Consider the following 16,810-nt stretch of genomic DNA (forward strand, 5'->3'; position numbering starts at 1 on the left):
TCTCATTACCATAACCATAAAGTTTTACAGCTGTGTCATTTTATGCTTTCGTAGGGTTAAGTATCGTCATTACTCATCACCCCATTAATTATGGATAAAAGGTTAAAGTATGTTTTCTATATGCCGAGTCCCCTTGTTTAGTAATTTGCTCCGAGTGCTATGTAAATATTCACTACATGCAAATAAAAAGGAAATCATTCAAAGGATGCTGCTTTTAAAACCTGCCCTGCATTAGTCATCTGTTTCATTAGCTGCATTTTCTTCATACTGTATTCATCAAGGCCAAATTTTTATTCTTTAACAGTGTTGTGGGAGGGCATTTAAGAACAAAGTGTTTACAGTAGCACTGCAAATGAAATCATCCCAAGGCAGTAAGTGATGTAACGCCGCAATTCAATATTACAATACCAAAACACAATTTAAGATCTCCCGGCCTGCTTAGCCAGCAGCATTTTTATTCTTTTGTTTTAGCCATACTTATTTGTCCCGGTTTAACACTGAACCCCGCTGACTACTGCAAGGAAATTGGTTCTCCAGCGAGGTGCCTCAAAAGGCCCGGTGTCTCCTTCCTTTTCCAGAGTTTTCCTTGATGTAGAAAGACAGTCGAGGAAAGAAAGTACAGCAGCAAGTGAAGCCCATGCTTCAAACAAGACCGGAGGTGTGCTTCAGGGGTAGTTCCCCTTTAGTCTCCTGAAGCACTTTGCCTTACTTTTCTTCTTCTTTCACTCTCTGGCTGGGCACTGTCACTCCAATATGTAAGTTTGATAAAGGGTAAAGGAGTCATCCAGTTTCTAAGAGATGGGGGTACTGTATAGGAAAGGGATTTAAGGGTGTGGTGAGGGGGTCTCGATGGATGATGAAAGGAAGAGCAGAAGTAAGATGTGGAGGCTGGAAGGACATGGAGGTTAACAAAAAGGGGATACGGTAAAAAGGAGACATAAAAAAGCAATTCATGTAAGGTGAATGGGAATAAAAGATGGTTTAAACAAAGGTGGACAAAGTGGTGAAAAGGATGTAAAAGTTTGTCTTCAGTGGATTTCAGAGTTTGAGTTCAGAGCAGGTGAAGTGCACTTCCAGAGTTACTTGTTGTAAAGTTATGAGCAGCAGACTGTCAAAAAGATGAACCACAGATCAGACGGGCACAAAGATTTCCAGTGTCAGCAAGGAACATTAGCCATCACACAGTGTTTGGTTTAGTGCAGACAAAGACTGCCCTAAACACCCGTGTGTTGGTGGTACACTTTAGGCATTGTCTGAGGGCAGATTTATAAAAATAAATAAAAACAGGAAAATAAATGAGGTAGAAAATTTCAAGACATGCTATCTTAAAATAAAAAGGCAAGCATAATCCTAACATAGTCAGGAGAGTATGTACAATAAAATGCTGTTGTGCCCTTCAGTAGAACCCAACCGATATATTGGTTGGTATCAGCATTTCTAGCGACACATAAATTAAAAAGGAAAAAACTAAAGAGCATATGGGAGAAACACTCTTTAACCTGGTTATCGGCATGAAACTGTGATTTTCCTGATGTTGCATCACATGCTTGAAATATCACAAAAGCAACAGCATTGTCACATCATCTTAGTATGATTCATGAAAAGCTATAACATTTTAGTGAAACCAATTTGTGTATCTGATAAGAAAAGATCAGCTAATATGTCTATATATTTTTAAATCACCAAATATTGGTGTTGGTATCAATTTTAACAATGCAGCAGTGATCAGGCTTTACTATGGATCAGGTAGATGGCTGCCCTTCCCTGAGCCTGGTTCTGCAGGAGGTTTCTTCTTATTAAAAGGGAGCTTTTTCCTTCCAACTGTTGCTAAATGCTTGCTCAGAGGGGGTTGTTTGATTGTAGGGCTGTTCTCTGTACTAAGGTAGGGTCTCCACCTTACAATATAAAGCATCTTGAGAGGCGACTGCTATTGTGAATCAGCGCTTTATAAATATAACTGTATTGATCTGAAGGCCCCGAAAACACAGATAAAGACACTTGCTGCTATGGAAGCATGGTGGTGTAAACATGCTATGAAGAAGACCCTCTGCCTGTAAATGGAGGGACAACATTGTTTATTGTACACAAACAAATATAAAATATAATTATACATACTAAATTTCCTAAATCCTAACTGATCCATGCAAAATGCAATGTGTGCTCTAGAGGAACGGCTCTAACACTGCCTAAGCTTTGTCTGAGGTAATGAGGCCTTACATTTGAAAGCCGTGGTGAGATGATGGTGAGGCGGAAAGACTGATTCAAAGGATGAAAGAGAGTCAAACAATCCAAAGATTTTCCCTAATATTTTTCCCTCTCGTGATCTTACCATCAGCTGCCTGCACTCTGTGGCTTGGCCACCTGTGTGTTTACCCTCGGGTAAACTTTGGCTTGGCCTTTTTGCATTAACGGAAGTGAAGGATGAGGTGGACATATTCAAATAGGAGAAATTTACCTTATAGTTGCACACGGGGAAGGACAGCAAGGATTAATGAGATGATAAAAGGGGTTATTGAGGAAAGGATTTTAGAGCTGAATTCACACACACGCTTAGGCATGAACCTCCTAGTTGTTTGTTTGCCTGTTGCAAGGCTAATTATAACCTGCCAAGAGCCTGTCAAAAATTAAGAATTAGTGACTTCATAAAATAAAACGATAGACAGTAATAGCATTCCTACTGAGCTGCCTTTATCTTTTAAGCATCCATTTATACCTGCAGACATGCCAAAAACAGTACATCTGGCAGGGTATGTGTAAAAAGTCGAAGGCTAATCAGCATGCCGGTTACCAGCTTAGGGATTTGTGGCGTGTTATTTGTTTGCATAAACTGCATGATGACACTAGTGCACGACAGCCACGAGAGGCACATGTCTTTAGGAAGATACTTGTCATTTTTCATCATTACCAGTGGAAGAGAAGTTGATCCACCACTGTGATCTCTAGTCACCTGAAAGCTCGCCGAATTATACAGTAAAGTTTTTAGGAGGAATTTTAACTAGATTACTAGATGCTGGCAGTGTACATAATATTTGTCACTTATATATCCAGATTGGTTCTTTTAGGTGAGCTGGAATGATTTGGAAATAATAATTATTCTTTTAAGTGTTCATGTTAAACAAATACGCGGCTAAAGTTTGACATTTTTGAAATTACATTAATCTTGTTTTTGTTGTACGCTGTACGACAGGATCACTATTACCTTCATGTCTTCCTGTGAAGAATGAGATTGGTTCAAGGTCGTTAGCTTGGTTTATAACAAAGATTTAAAGCAGGGTAAATGCTTAGCTTTATATAAAAGATAGATGTAGCCACTGTGACCCTCACATTTGTTTTTATCCTGTTTTTGAGTCTTTAAGTGTGACATTTTGACAGTGTTCAGCTAAGCATGACGATGAGCAAAGTTTGGATGTGAAGCAAAGGAAACTGATCACTCATAAGTTACTTTAATCCTTTACAAAGCTGCCAAATCCATTTTGCTGTAGTTAGGATAATTTTTTTTTTTAAAGGAAGTTATTCTATAGTGATTATGAATTTAAACTAGAGACTGAGACTATAAACTCAGTAGGGTGGGTTTTTACTGAGGTAATGCATCAGGAGAGAAGTAGTCATTTTCTCTGTACTGTGCAAAAGTCTTGAGCCTCACGTCATTTCTTTGTATTTTGCTAGGAAAATGAAAAAGAGATGGAAATAAAGTATAGAAGTATAAGTTCTAACAAACTGGAAAGTCAATATTTGGTAAGACCACCTTGACATCTTAAAGTCTCTTAGGCAGGCTTTCTTGTAATTTAAGTAGTCTTTAGGACGGATGTACAAGGCTTTTTGAAGGATATTCAACTCTTCTTTGGATGTTTGCTGCCTTTTGATTCCACACTGCTTTAACATTGTTAAGGTCCAGGGTGGGGAGGTCAATCCATGACTATTACATTGTCCAGGTTTGCTTTCACTGCATCGGCAGCAAGTTAAAAATTTGAAAATTAAATCATTGCCAATTAGGCCCTTTCCAGACATTTGACTGAACTTTTATGCATTCCTAATTCTATTCTAAGCCCCAAACCACGACAGAGCCTCCACCATGTTTACCAGATGGCATTTGACCCTCACTTTTGTACTTCTCTCCTGATGTTGTCCATACTTACTGATGGCTATTTGGACCAAAAATGTTTACATTTGGATTAATCACTCCACAAGATCGATTGCCACCGATTTTCAGTTCCGTCCTTGTGTAATTTGGCACTCCTCAGCCTTTTTTCTCCCTGCTTTCTTTCCTTGAGATTGGCTTCTTGACAGACACCCTTCAGAACATTTCTGATGATGCTTCAACAAACAGCAGATAAACAGACAGGTCCTGTGTCAGGTTTTTTCCCTGTTTCTTAAAGCCATGACTTTCAGATGCTGCTCATCTGCTGTAAAGCCTGGAGAACTGTTGCTCAAAACCACTTTACAAAATACAAAAAAGTCTGTTTACAGTTTATTTTGCTTTTAATGAGCCGATCTAAACCATAAACAATCTGCCTTTAATTCAAGCTCTATCTTTAATCTGGCTATTTTAAACTAGTGCAGTGGCCCCTTGGAAAGAATACAGGTTCAAAGCACTTGAGCAGTGGATTCATTTTTCAGATCTACAGTCTGTGGTTGTATTTTGTTTAGTATGCACAGCCCACACAGCAACACAAACATATGTTGAAGTTTTAATATCTTGGCTTTAATGTAAGCGACTCGTGATTTTTTTATTTTATTTTATTTTTATTTTTTTCCCTTCTTCTTCTCTGAAATGACAGTGGGCACAGAGAGTACTGTTAATGCTTAAACGAATGAGATTGTCATCTTTCTTGGTTGTACGACAGAAACAGTTGTTAAGAGAAAGCTGAAGTGGTTCAGCTTGCGTGTGTGTGTTTCTGCCACAAGGTTAGAAGATTGAATTTGGTTTCATACATCTTATGTGCGAGCCCTTTTTATCGATTTATAGCAGAACGTATAGAAACAGTTGCGCCTCGTGTGGAGAATGATTGTGGCAGAGAATGATGGAGAATTTGTGAGGACCTGTCTGGATGGAGGGATAGTGTTTTGGTGCGAGGCAAAGGAGCTTAAAGCGTGTGTGTGTGTGTGTGTGTGTGTGTGTGTGTGTGTGTGTGTGTGTGTGTGTGTGTGTGTGTGTATATATATGACTAAGCAGGAAAGGTGTTTTTAGCTAAGGGGGCAGGCAGTATTTCATCAGTCATGTTGCTCACCCCAAATCACAGATTAAAAACATCTTCACCACAGGGCCACCCCACCCGTCTCTGAGCCTGAGCTCTGCAGAAGGGAAGGAGGAGGAAGCGAGGCGGGGGGTGGGGTGGGCAGGGATTGGGGGTGATACAAAACCACAGCATTACTAAATGAAACTGCTGATAGCTTGTCATCTTTTACGAGTCGAGTTGCAGCATTTGGAAACGACAAATTAATTCTTTAATCTGCTCATTCGATTGTGCGTTAATTTGTTCCAAAATGAACCAGTCATTCATTACTAACAGTCCTTCCAGATCTGTCTCTAAAGTCTGGCTGAGACATTTAAAAATGCAAAATCCAATGCCCGTGTCTTACACATCAAATCTAATGATTGATGGTGGATTGACAAGTAGGCAGGCACTGCAGGCAATAATGAGGAGCAGCTGTACAGCAGCATCCTGTCTGTGTGTGTGTGTGTGTGTTGTTGTTTTTTTTTGCTTTCGTATATAGTGTGATGTCAGGACGATCAGTGTATGTCTTGTTTGTCTCGGAGATAAGATGGATATCCTGCAGTTTGACCCAGATGTTTATCGGGGTGTCAGGCGTGAGTTATGTATCGTGGCGCAGGTTAAAATTGGCTATGCTAAGTGACTCCCTAGTTTGGTCTAAATGCTGCAGGGAGGAGACTACAGTATGTGTGAGTAAGTCGCAGGATATTGAGTGCAGTTAGGTCATTTGAGGGGACAATGCAGTGTGTATTTGTTTGCAGATACGTCTGACTCGATTAGGGGGACTTCTCATTTAGGATGCATGATTAGTGTTTTAGAAATTCTTGCTACTTGTTAGAGGTTTGCTTTTCTTTGAGTATTAATGTTTTTTTAAGCTCTTTAGTTGGTTTGAAATAGTCTTCCCTGCATGCCTGGAAATTCCTTGTACTTTGTGTACTTATACAATTAAACCAGACTTCTTTGTCTGTTACATTAATGTTTCGTCTTTTCTGTGGATTATGCTAGGGGGGTGGGGGTAAAACCCTACATTTCCAGCCCTTATCATAGCTTCGGCCAATTCGAGCAGAAACTCAAATATCTCTCCCTCTCCAATTATTTCATATACCAATTTTTGCTAACGGCTTGCAGTATTTGCAAGCTGTTAACAGCCTTTCCTCTTGTCTTTTTCTTTTCTCCCCCCCCCCCTCGGCATCCCTTACCTCTCCTCCTGTCTTTGTTCAGGCAGCGTTGTAGCTACAGTGTCCCTTGTGGAAGTCCTGTCCTGGTCCACTTCTATAAATACTTTCAAATGATCTTGGCCATCAGTGTCTCCTCCTCCTACTCCTTCTCTCTGTTTTACTGGAGGCTTTATTTTCTTTATGTTCTTGTTAATGTTTGAAAATAGACAAATACTTTGGAGAATATGCACAACAACTATGATACTACTGAACTATTGTATGCTATGATTTAAAAAAAACTCAGATGTTTCTTAATTTTAAATATACTTATTGTTAGTCTTTGGCATTTCATAGCTTTAAACTGTCTGACAGTTATTGTAATTTAAACATCATGACCTTGAATTACTCAGGAACATGATATTTGAGCTGCAGTGAAACGATGCAAACTTCACTGTAAAAGAGAAATTCTCACGTGTCTGTTTGGCTTTAAAGCTAGCTGTTGGACACTTTAAGTCTTGCAGAAGGTTGACTCAACAGTTCTTCGTAACCCTTGGGTGCTGACTGTCCTGTGGCCTCATTTTTGCCTTTCCTGGGCCATTTTCCCTTCCCTGCCAGTGTGAATGCGCTGATGTCTTCTGTTCTTGTTCTCATAAATGGGACATGGTCACACAGGGAACAGAAAGTACTAAACAAAAAGATGAGATTAAAAAAAAGTCAGTTGGTCCTTCAGTCCAGTCTTTTTCTACTTCTATACATGAACAGCAATGTTAATCTTTTGGCAGTTAGAAAGTTTATAATGACTTCTTAGAAAGGACAAATAAATAAAATAACCTTATAAACTGCAGTAGCCAGTGTTTACACACTTTATAGGTTCATAGTGTCTTAGATTAATGACCCTGTAAACTAGGGATGGGCATTTCAAGTAACATCATTATTCTTTGAAGACTTAACACCCCTCTAATATAATTGGCCATAGTTGCGATAGACTTGCAGCATGCTATCTTAAGCTGGTGGAGTTCACGCTGGATGTAATTTTGTTCATTTTAAAAGCTGTTAAATGGCTCTCGCTGTGGCCCACACGTTTTATTGGTCTGGGGTCTGGTAGTTAGCAGAGAAACACATTCTTCTTTTTTTTATTGTTAAACAGTAGTCCAAAAACAGCTTCTCTATGTGTTACCGCCACCTTTAAGTGGTAGAGGTAGGAAAAAATATAAACTCACTGACCACTTTATTAGATAGAACTTTCTACCAGGTTGGATAATGTGAGCTTTGTGACGTGCTATGTTCAGGGTACGTTGTGGTCTTAAAGGGATGGACATTATCAGCAACAATACTCATGCAGACCTTTACACCACCACCCTCAGTGGGTTAAATTTACCCTTTTTAATTTTTCATATTTATTTCCTATCTTATTCATAGCCTTTTCCTTTTTGTTTTCTTTAGGTCACGAGCAGTTGTCCAAGCATTTCACTACATATCGTACTGTGTATGACTGTGTACGTGACAAATAAAATTTGAATTTGAATTTGAACTATTGATACAACACTAGATGGATTCATACGTTCATGTTGTTTATGCTTAATTCTGAGCATCTGAATACTGCAGCAGAAATTAAGACTTACCAGACAAGGCAACATTTTTCCAATCTTGGTGAGACTGTTCTTAGTCAGGAGTGGTCTTCTGCTGCTGCTGCAACAAGCTGGTCTTCTGCCTACCTTGGCTGTAACAAGTAGTTATTGCACTTACTTTTGTTTTCGTATAAGCTCAAAGCTATTCGTTGAAATACTCATACAAGCTAATCTGGCACCAACAACCACGTCACGTTCAAAGTCACTTAAATCCCCTTTCTTGACCGTGTCTGCATCAAGAAATACGTTAACTACATATTTATATTAACTAGCTTTTAAGCAGGTATACCTAATAAAGTGGCTGCTGATTGCATATTTAAAAACAAATGGTCTCTGAAATAATGCATTTTTGTATATATGAATTTGAAAACATTTATTAAAAAAATGGATATAATAAATCTTTAAATTTGAAGGCTTTATTCACCGTATGCAATTCCTCCCTTAATCTAACACACATGAGCTTTTCTGTTCCATACACACTTTTCCCCCCTTCAGTTTTGCACACAATCTCAGCAGCATATACCTCTGCGAATCTCAAATGCCTCTTATAGAAATACATCATCATTCAGAAGTTCTCCAAGGGAACACAAGGAGACCATAAATAATACTTACGAGGACGAGGAGTGAGATTCAAATCCCTGGATAGTATTAGAGGGAGATGGCCAACGCTGAGCACTAAGTCACCAGGATTCCCTAGCACATCTGATTTTACTCTTCTGTCATGTATTTGTGAGTCCATCCTGAGGCAGTATATCTGTCACTCGAGTGAAGCTCATTAAATTAAACCTTGAGTCAAAGAGGGAAGAAAAGACCGTAGGAGAGAGCTGTTGCTTTATTAGCACAGCGCTCGAGGGTTGAACTCCCAACCGAATCTATCATTAGGCTACTCTGCATAAAACAATAGAGCACCAACCTGCTTGTTTTAGTGGTTAAGTGACACTAATTGCTTATTAATTGAAGTATTTGGAGAAAACTGGATGCAAACGAATACGAAAATAAATAAATAAAGCTGTTGTGTTTTTATATTCACCGTTTCCATTTGAATCTTCATCTGAAAGAGATTCCATGAGCGTTCACATCATCATGTATGAAAGGGAATAAAAGGAGGAGGAGGCGTCTCAGTCAATGAAACATATCTTCTCCAGTACAGGTTATACATGTATAATTCAGTATGTGAACCGAGCCTTTTTTTTTTTTTTTTTTTTTTTTTTTTTTTTAAAGGTGCCGTTTCTGGGGCACCTTTAAATACATAAATTCTCTGTTGCATGCATACATATCTTTTTAGTTTCATACTGGTTGATGTAGATATTCTACAGTACAAGCACCTTTATACCTGCTCTTTCCCTTCACCTCTGCTCTCAGGCTTATTCGTTCCCGTCTCTCTTCTATTTAAAAAAACAATAACAAAGAAGCCTTTGGAAATATAGCAAAGTTCATGTCATAGGATCCAAAGACAAAAATTTATTAGTGTAAATGTTTTTCTACAGAAGTGCTTCATGCACTCAGGTATGACCTCTGACAACCAATTATCCATTTAGCGCAGATCATAGTGCCGCTGGTTAATCTCTGTTTTTCCTCTGACGTGCATTTGTACAATTGAGCAGCCAAACAATTTTTGACCTTTTAAGAGGGACGAGGAACGTGCTTAATGTGGTCTAAGCTGTCAGGAGCGGCTGGAAAATGTGGCTGTAATTTGATGGGTTTTTCCTTCTTTTTTTCCTCCAAATGATAATTTGACTCAGTCGTGCCTTTTTTTTTTAAATTTTATTTTATTGTTCTGGCTCTGCGAACCAAATAATGTTAAACCAATTTTTGGCATCTTGCTGTTCTTTTGAGTAGCAGCTGTGCTCACCTTTAACTCCTGCAACTGTTTTGTCTTTGGCCAGGTATTGAATGTCCACGCAGTTCCCGGAATACGCCCGGAGGCGTGCAGGTGGCTGAACCCTTTAGTGACGAGGCCATGCTGTTCACCAAAGAGCTGGTGCTGCAAAGGGAGGTAAGCAATGAAGTGGAACATTTTGGCCCCAGTTCTTATTGTTTCAAAGCCCAGCTCCATGTTGGGCACTTTTGATATTCTGCTGTTCTGGCGCTTAACTTCCTCTGTTTCGCTCTCTTATTCACAGTCTGAGTTTCAGTATCCACTTTGCAGCATTTTAGTTTCACACTCACACTTTAGTTTTACTTTACTTTGAACATAAGATCATTTTGGTTCAGAGATGTGAGAAGAATGTGTGTTGTGCTTTAAACAGCAGATGGGAGAGCAGCTCTTTTAGCTGAATTCTGCTATCGAAAAATCCAAGTTTTTCCTTCCTTCCGTCAAAACTAATATGAAGGCAGTTTGTCCAGAGATAGGGCCCCTAGCTTTAATAAGCTGATTAAATTGTTTACTCCCAAATGAGCTTTATTACGGGTGCATTAAAGTGTTGGCAAATCTCAACAAGAATTTTGACAGAAGTGGACACAATCCCAATCCACTACCCTCAAAAGCACCTACACACACACACACACACACACACACACACACACACACACACACACACACACACACACACACACACACACACACACACACACACACACACACACACACACCATCCTCCAGTGCTTATTCCAGTTTACGGAAAACTCACCTGATAGTGGATCAGTGCTCCTGGGCTTTAGAAAACTCCATCCACTGTGTGCCTCTTCATTCACATGCTAATAGGTTTTTATAGGAGGCAGTGAACGGACCAAAGCCATGATGGAACTAGCTATAATCCTGCCACCACTTATCCAGGACACACACACACACACACACACACACACACACACACACACACACACACACACACACACAGTCTCTCCTCTCTTTTTTTTAAACTACTCCTCTCCATTCTTATCTCAGTCTTAAAGGGTTTTTTTTTTGCGTAGGGTGGCTAACGCCACTGTCCTCTGATGTTTAATTGTAATGAAAATGGAGCAGGTAGCCACCGTCACAGGTGGACCCGTGTGTGTGTTTGTATGCGTTTGAGAAACCTAGATTTTTCAGAACGCCTGGACTGTTGAAAAAGTGATGCAAACAACTGGGGAATTTGGTAATAGAAGCGCAGAAGTCGAGGAGCAGGTATATGATCTGAATTTTTATTGTTTTTACAGATGCATGTATACACTCTCATGCATGTATGATTAAATCTACAAGAGGCACACGGTCTTTGGAGATTACGTTTTCTTTACAGATTAAATTAAAGTCCCCCTGGAATGAAAATAGAGTTTTTAACCTCGTTCACATATCCATATGGCACTCCCCCCACCCCCCCACCCCCACCCTTTTTTTTTAACTCCCCACATCTGAACATTTTTACCATCAAGCTGCAGTGCAGGTGCGCTGTTTTGGTGCTTTCCTGCACTCTCTGTCCAACCGTGTGTGTGTGTGTGTGTGCGTGTGCACATCTGGTTCATTGACACCGTGGACATTTGTATGCCCAAATGATGCCAAAGTCAGCTGCCTATCAAAGCTGTTTTAAGACATGAAATGCTTATTTTGGTTGGGGAAGAAAAATTGACTTTGAGGATTTGCCGTCATGTACATAACCTCATCCATCCATACATACAAGCTCGTGCACACACTCTGACACACATTTCCTCCCTTGCCAGTCATTGGTGGTGTCAGCAAGTTTTTCACAGGTAGGTGGGAGTTAGCAGGAAAGACCGAGCCATATAATGAGTCTCGAGCCCAGTGTGGGGGCCGGCTGTTTGGCTGGCTGCACCGACCTCCTGTTTGGGCTAATATGAACACAAACACAGTCAAACTCTTGAGAGGGACACATTCAATTAGCTAACAATAGAGTTAAGCATTCACACATGCGTAAGCTGTCACTTATTAGAAAGAAAGTTAGTAGATGATGAATCACTGAGTAGAAAAGTATTTTAATGACGCAGTCTCATGATGTCTCTTGAATACCTTGAGGGGAAAAAAATCTTTACATTTCGGTGAACAAATTGGCTCAAGTGCACATCTAGCTGTAAGAGAACACATGTGAGAGAAAGCTGGAATGAAGAGGTGACAGGAAATGTAGTCGCTTTATTGAGGCAAGTGAGTAGCTACAGAATTAAACCGATGATAGACAGAACGAAGAACTGGTCCTTGCCCTTGAATCCATCTTTTTCTCCATCTTTCCCATCCCTGCAGATCGCAGCGAGTCTAAATGAAACTGGTTATTAAGGTGTGTCTCACTCCAACGTGAATGTGGATCATTTGATTTCATTAGCATGAGATTCTGCTGTTGGTTCATCTCTGAATAGCATCTGATTGCAGCGGCTTTTGAGGCTCCTCCTAAGGTGGCCTCACGTGAATACCATTTGATTTTGGGTCTCGGTGGCGCAGTCATTTGCATTCATAAAATATTTTTCCTGCTTACGCTGCTCGACAGCCAATTTTAGTTTTCTAGGGCTTTGTTGAGCTAACGATATGTTGACTCAGTGGCCACTACGTTCTCTCACTCCGACACCTCCGTTTTTTGCTCTAATTAGCTATTTCTTTCTCTTTGTGGCCTTGAAATTGAGTTTGGTTGCTGGAATGAGCACGCAGTGCTCTCTGTCTCTTTTTTTCTGTTGTACCACTGTTCTGGTCCCCTTTCAAGAAATGAAATAAATCCTTTCTTGTCTTCAGCGTCCAGTTTGAAATCTTTGCCTGACATTTGCTCCCAGCTTTTTCTCTGCTTAACGCCCATTTCCCTCTACCCCCTCCTTTCCTCAATTTATCTTTAAACTGCTACACGGCTATGTTTTAATTTCTCTTGATACAGACATGCATAATTAATGTGGCACCCAGTGAGGGGTGAGGCCTTGGCTTCCATCTTAGTCTATTTACCCCCTCACCACTACAACTACCGCTGCCACCATCGTCACAGATTTCCTCCTGTGTCTCTCAGTTGTTTTCTTTAAAAAAAAGAAAAAGATTTCTTGCGCTTTCTGATTCCCCTTGTTTAAAAAATAAAATAAAAAGAAGACTTTTGTGTTTATCAGCTCTGTCTTCCTTTATCCCTCTCTCTTCCTTCTCCCTTCCTCACACTCTGTGTAGTGTTAATCTCTGACAGACACTGCTCCCGTTCCCAGCGTGGGACCAAAACAGTAGCATAGAATTCTGAGCAGGGGCAAAAAAAAAAAAAAAAATGCATCGGTAAACACCACTCCCCAGACATTTCCTTTTTCTTTTCTGATGTCTTCCATTTAATTTGTCTCACCTCCCACCTTCCATTGACAAAAAAAAGGGAAAAAAAGTCAATTCACGAGTCACTGATTTTTCTTTGTTGTTTTTGCGTGGCATCTTCAAAAGCTCAACCTAACCAGGAGGCAGGGGAACGGAAGAATTTTACTGCATTGACGTTGGTTATCTGGGATGACTCAGCTAGTCTTGGGATATATTTAGAGTTGTAGTGTTAATAAACAAGATATTAGTTAGTGAAATAATATTTGAACCATCTCGGTGGCTCATTAAAATGCTGCAGGCCCAGTGATCATTCCAGTGAGATGGCTGCCGTGTGATCATCTGCTTGATACGTTAGATGATGCATTGTATTTTAAGGCTACTAGCTCTTAGGCTCTGAGGATTGAACCATTTGTTTCTGTTAAAACGCATCTACTTGTGTTCTTTTTTTCTTCTTCTTTTTATTTTATCTTTCAGTGTGTTTGGAGTAATCAACACAGAAAGGATCCCTGATTGGAACGGTTGGTGTTGCATAACTGCCTCACCAGGTGGGAGAGGAGGCAAGAATAAGACGGGAGGGGGGTGCAGGGATGGCGTGTTTGAGCAGGGATAAGAGCAGGCTAAGTGGACAGTAATATGTGATGCTCTCTTCTGCCTACGTATACTGTCACTTCTGTTGACCTCATTCAGTCTGGGTGTTCTCATCTAGTGTATACCGCTGACTGCCTACTCAATAACACTTACCTCTGTTTTGCATACATTTTAATAGCCTTTTCTCACATATATCAAGTTGAGAAAAACATGCACATTGACATAAAAAAAGGTCCCTATCGTAGTGTGTAACCTCTCTGCCAAAAAAAAAAAATCATACTCTAGATTAACCTGAGGTGAATAAGGAAACACACACCCAATATCAGTGGTCACAACCATGTGTATTGCCAGAGCCAAAGCCTGGAGAAAAGCGAGGGTTGTGCCAGGCAGGGCGTCCCACATAACGTCTGTGCCATCCTCCCTGGCGACTTCTTGGGAAACCAAAGTACCTACCATAGTTTCAGTAACCATCCACAATAGATACAGCATTCAAATACTACAGTTTTATTCACTCGGATGAATTGCCTTCTGTTTGACTAAACCTGAAATAACACAGTAAAAGCTACACGTCATTATTCCAAGTGATTGCACATCTTCTTTCTTCTGAGCTTGAATTACTAGATACTTTGCAGTTTAAGAGAAGCCTTATTTTCATCTTGTACTTGAGCTGTATTTGACAATAAAAAATAGCTGAAAACATAGGGAGATATCAGTAATTTTAGCAAAAGAAATTTGAAAAATGAACCAGCTTTTTAACTTCCAAAGTGCTCACACACACACAGACACACACACAGAGCACTTACTTCAGTTTCTGTGTAGGGGTTCATTCCCTTGGTTTCACGTGGTGTCGCATGCTGTCCTAAACGTGGCCCCCTCGTGCCTAAAAGAGGTCCCCCAAACCCCCCACCCCCACCCGCATTTTCCACCTTGTGACACGAACACTGTGTGCATCAGGCTGCCATGGGTGGGGGTTGGCAAAGGCTGCCTTCAGACCTGCAGGAGGTTGTGTTGTGGAGCGTTGATGAGTCACTGTGCCAGCGTGGCAGCACAGATGCCTTGCTAATGCCTGCCTGTGCAGATCTCTCTGCTTTAATAACTGTTCTTGGTGAGCATTTTGATTAAATGCTAATAAACCCAATGCCTTTGTAATATCAAGAGGATTTTTGCCTTCTGCTCGCGTATAAAGGCACACTGTGGCAATTGGTTTATTGAAGTGTTTCTTAGTGTGCCTTTTCTATTTGTCCCTGTACATCTGTGATCATTGCAACTGTGATCACTTAATTTAGCATTCCTCACACATACACCCCCTTCGTGGATCTGACCCCTTTTTTTTATATGTCCTATTTTGCCACACAGCGCCGCAGGACACCATCGAATTTCTTCACGTCTTCCATGCTCTCACATTGATTTCCGATCAAGCTTGAATTATTTTGGCGAGAGGTCGATTACACAAGTGCTGGATCTCACAGCCTTTGACCATGTCTGCTCCTCTCTTGTGCTCTCTCACACACAACTGCCCCCCCACAACTGTTCTGTTGTTTATATTGGCCTTGCCTTTGCTATCTATTTTTGACTCGAGTTTCTTTGTCATACTTCGGCATACTCGTGCTGCGTGTGCGTGTGTGCGCGTGTGAGCGTGAGAGACGGAGAATAAGTATACGCGATGAATAATTCATAGTGTGGTTTCCTGGTCAGTGAGACAGACGGTGGGGACGGTGAACTGGCCCTCAGGTCCTTTTTCCCCATCACATGCTGTAGTTAAACAAACCATGATTGCAGAAGGCAGCCCCATATCCAGATTACTGCTGCTTTATAACCACAGACAGGATCTGTCCCCATCCATTCATAACTCTGGCACTAGCCTAGCAGCATGACCAGTTTGGACTATATCCATACAAGAAATATTTAATGCTTCTCCTATCATATGGTAGCTTGTTGCCAAAAGCGGTTGCACACGAGTGTGTTTTATTAGCAAAGAGTAGCGAACGACCCATATGGCGTTTTTAATGGTTTTCATTTAAGAGATGACAGTAAAATAAATCTGAAAGGAAGCACAAAGTGTTAATGTTGTATTTAAATTTGACATAGATATTTAAAACCAATCCGATCTCAGTGCGATTATTTTGTTTCGGTTATGATAGCAGATAAGTTTCTTACTTGAAAAAACAAACCAATAGCTCTAGCTGCATGACCTCTGCAAACCATGCAAGTTTGCAATTCAAAAAAAAAAAAAAAGAGGAAAAGTTCAAGCTTGAATCCCACATTATGAGCATAATGCTATTATTCTTGGTTTTAGTTAACTTCTGACCATAAATTTTGTTGCCCACAAAAGCTTGTCTGCATTATATTGGACTAATTGGTGTCACAGGTGGAGTCCAGCTTTTACTTTTGCAGCATTTTGGAATTTAAGTACCGCTCTGCCTCTTTGTTCCCTGAAAGTAGTGAATTACGGTGCATTCGCGCCATCGCAGACGGGGAGATAAATGGGCTTGAATGGAGATGGAGAGAGAGGTAGAAACCTTCTCTCTGCTTTATGGTCACAACTCGTTTACAAGGGCGACCTTGTGTTTAGTGTGTGTGTGCGAGTCAGTGTGATGAAATTGCAACTTCATCGTCCACCCTGATAAGTATAACGTGCAAACTGTGCTAAGACTGCAACACGGTGCACACAGGGACCCACTGAATCCTCTTAGCCTATCCCCTACATGAAGGGCACTGCAGTGCTCTTCCACGTCAGTGAGGGCAATGGTATAATGCACTCTCTTATTGTCTTTCTCTACACTCCACTTCGTTTTATTCCCACACTACATTTTGCTGCTTCTGGATTTTTAAACATAGAGTTGGGCAAAATGAAGGTATAGGACATGGAGTATCAGTGTGAGTGCTCACATTCATAGACACATTCCTTGAATTATTACTGAACCGAAGGATAGAAGACTGGATGTGTTTCATAAGGAATAGAGGCAGCAGGAAAAGGAAGGGGGGGAAAGGCTTCTGTTGTCTTTGTCGTGTCTTTATTTGCCCTTTCTCTACTTG

General features: G+C 40.5%; 1 protein-coding gene across 1 annotated transcript in view; it reads left to right on the plus strand.

The window, feature by feature from the left end:
* Nucleotides 1-16,810, plus strand: part of snd1 (staphylococcal nuclease and tudor domain containing 1) — a 173,470-nt gene that overhangs the window by 51,754 nt on the left and 104,906 nt on the right. Inside the window, exon 16 of the mRNA XM_040035415.1 lies at nt 9,885-9,994. Coding sequence (XP_039891349.1) covers nt 9,885-9,994 — 110 coding nt within the window. The remainder of the gene's footprint in view (nt 1-9,884; nt 9,995-16,810) is intronic.

The sequence above is a fragment of the Simochromis diagramma genome, unplaced genomic scaffold (genome assembly GCF_900408965.1).
Source record: "Simochromis diagramma unplaced genomic scaffold, fSimDia1.1 OVJJ01000816.1, whole genome shotgun sequence".
Classification (NCBI taxonomy): Eukaryota; Metazoa; Chordata; class Actinopteri; order Cichliformes; family Cichlidae; genus Simochromis; species Simochromis diagramma.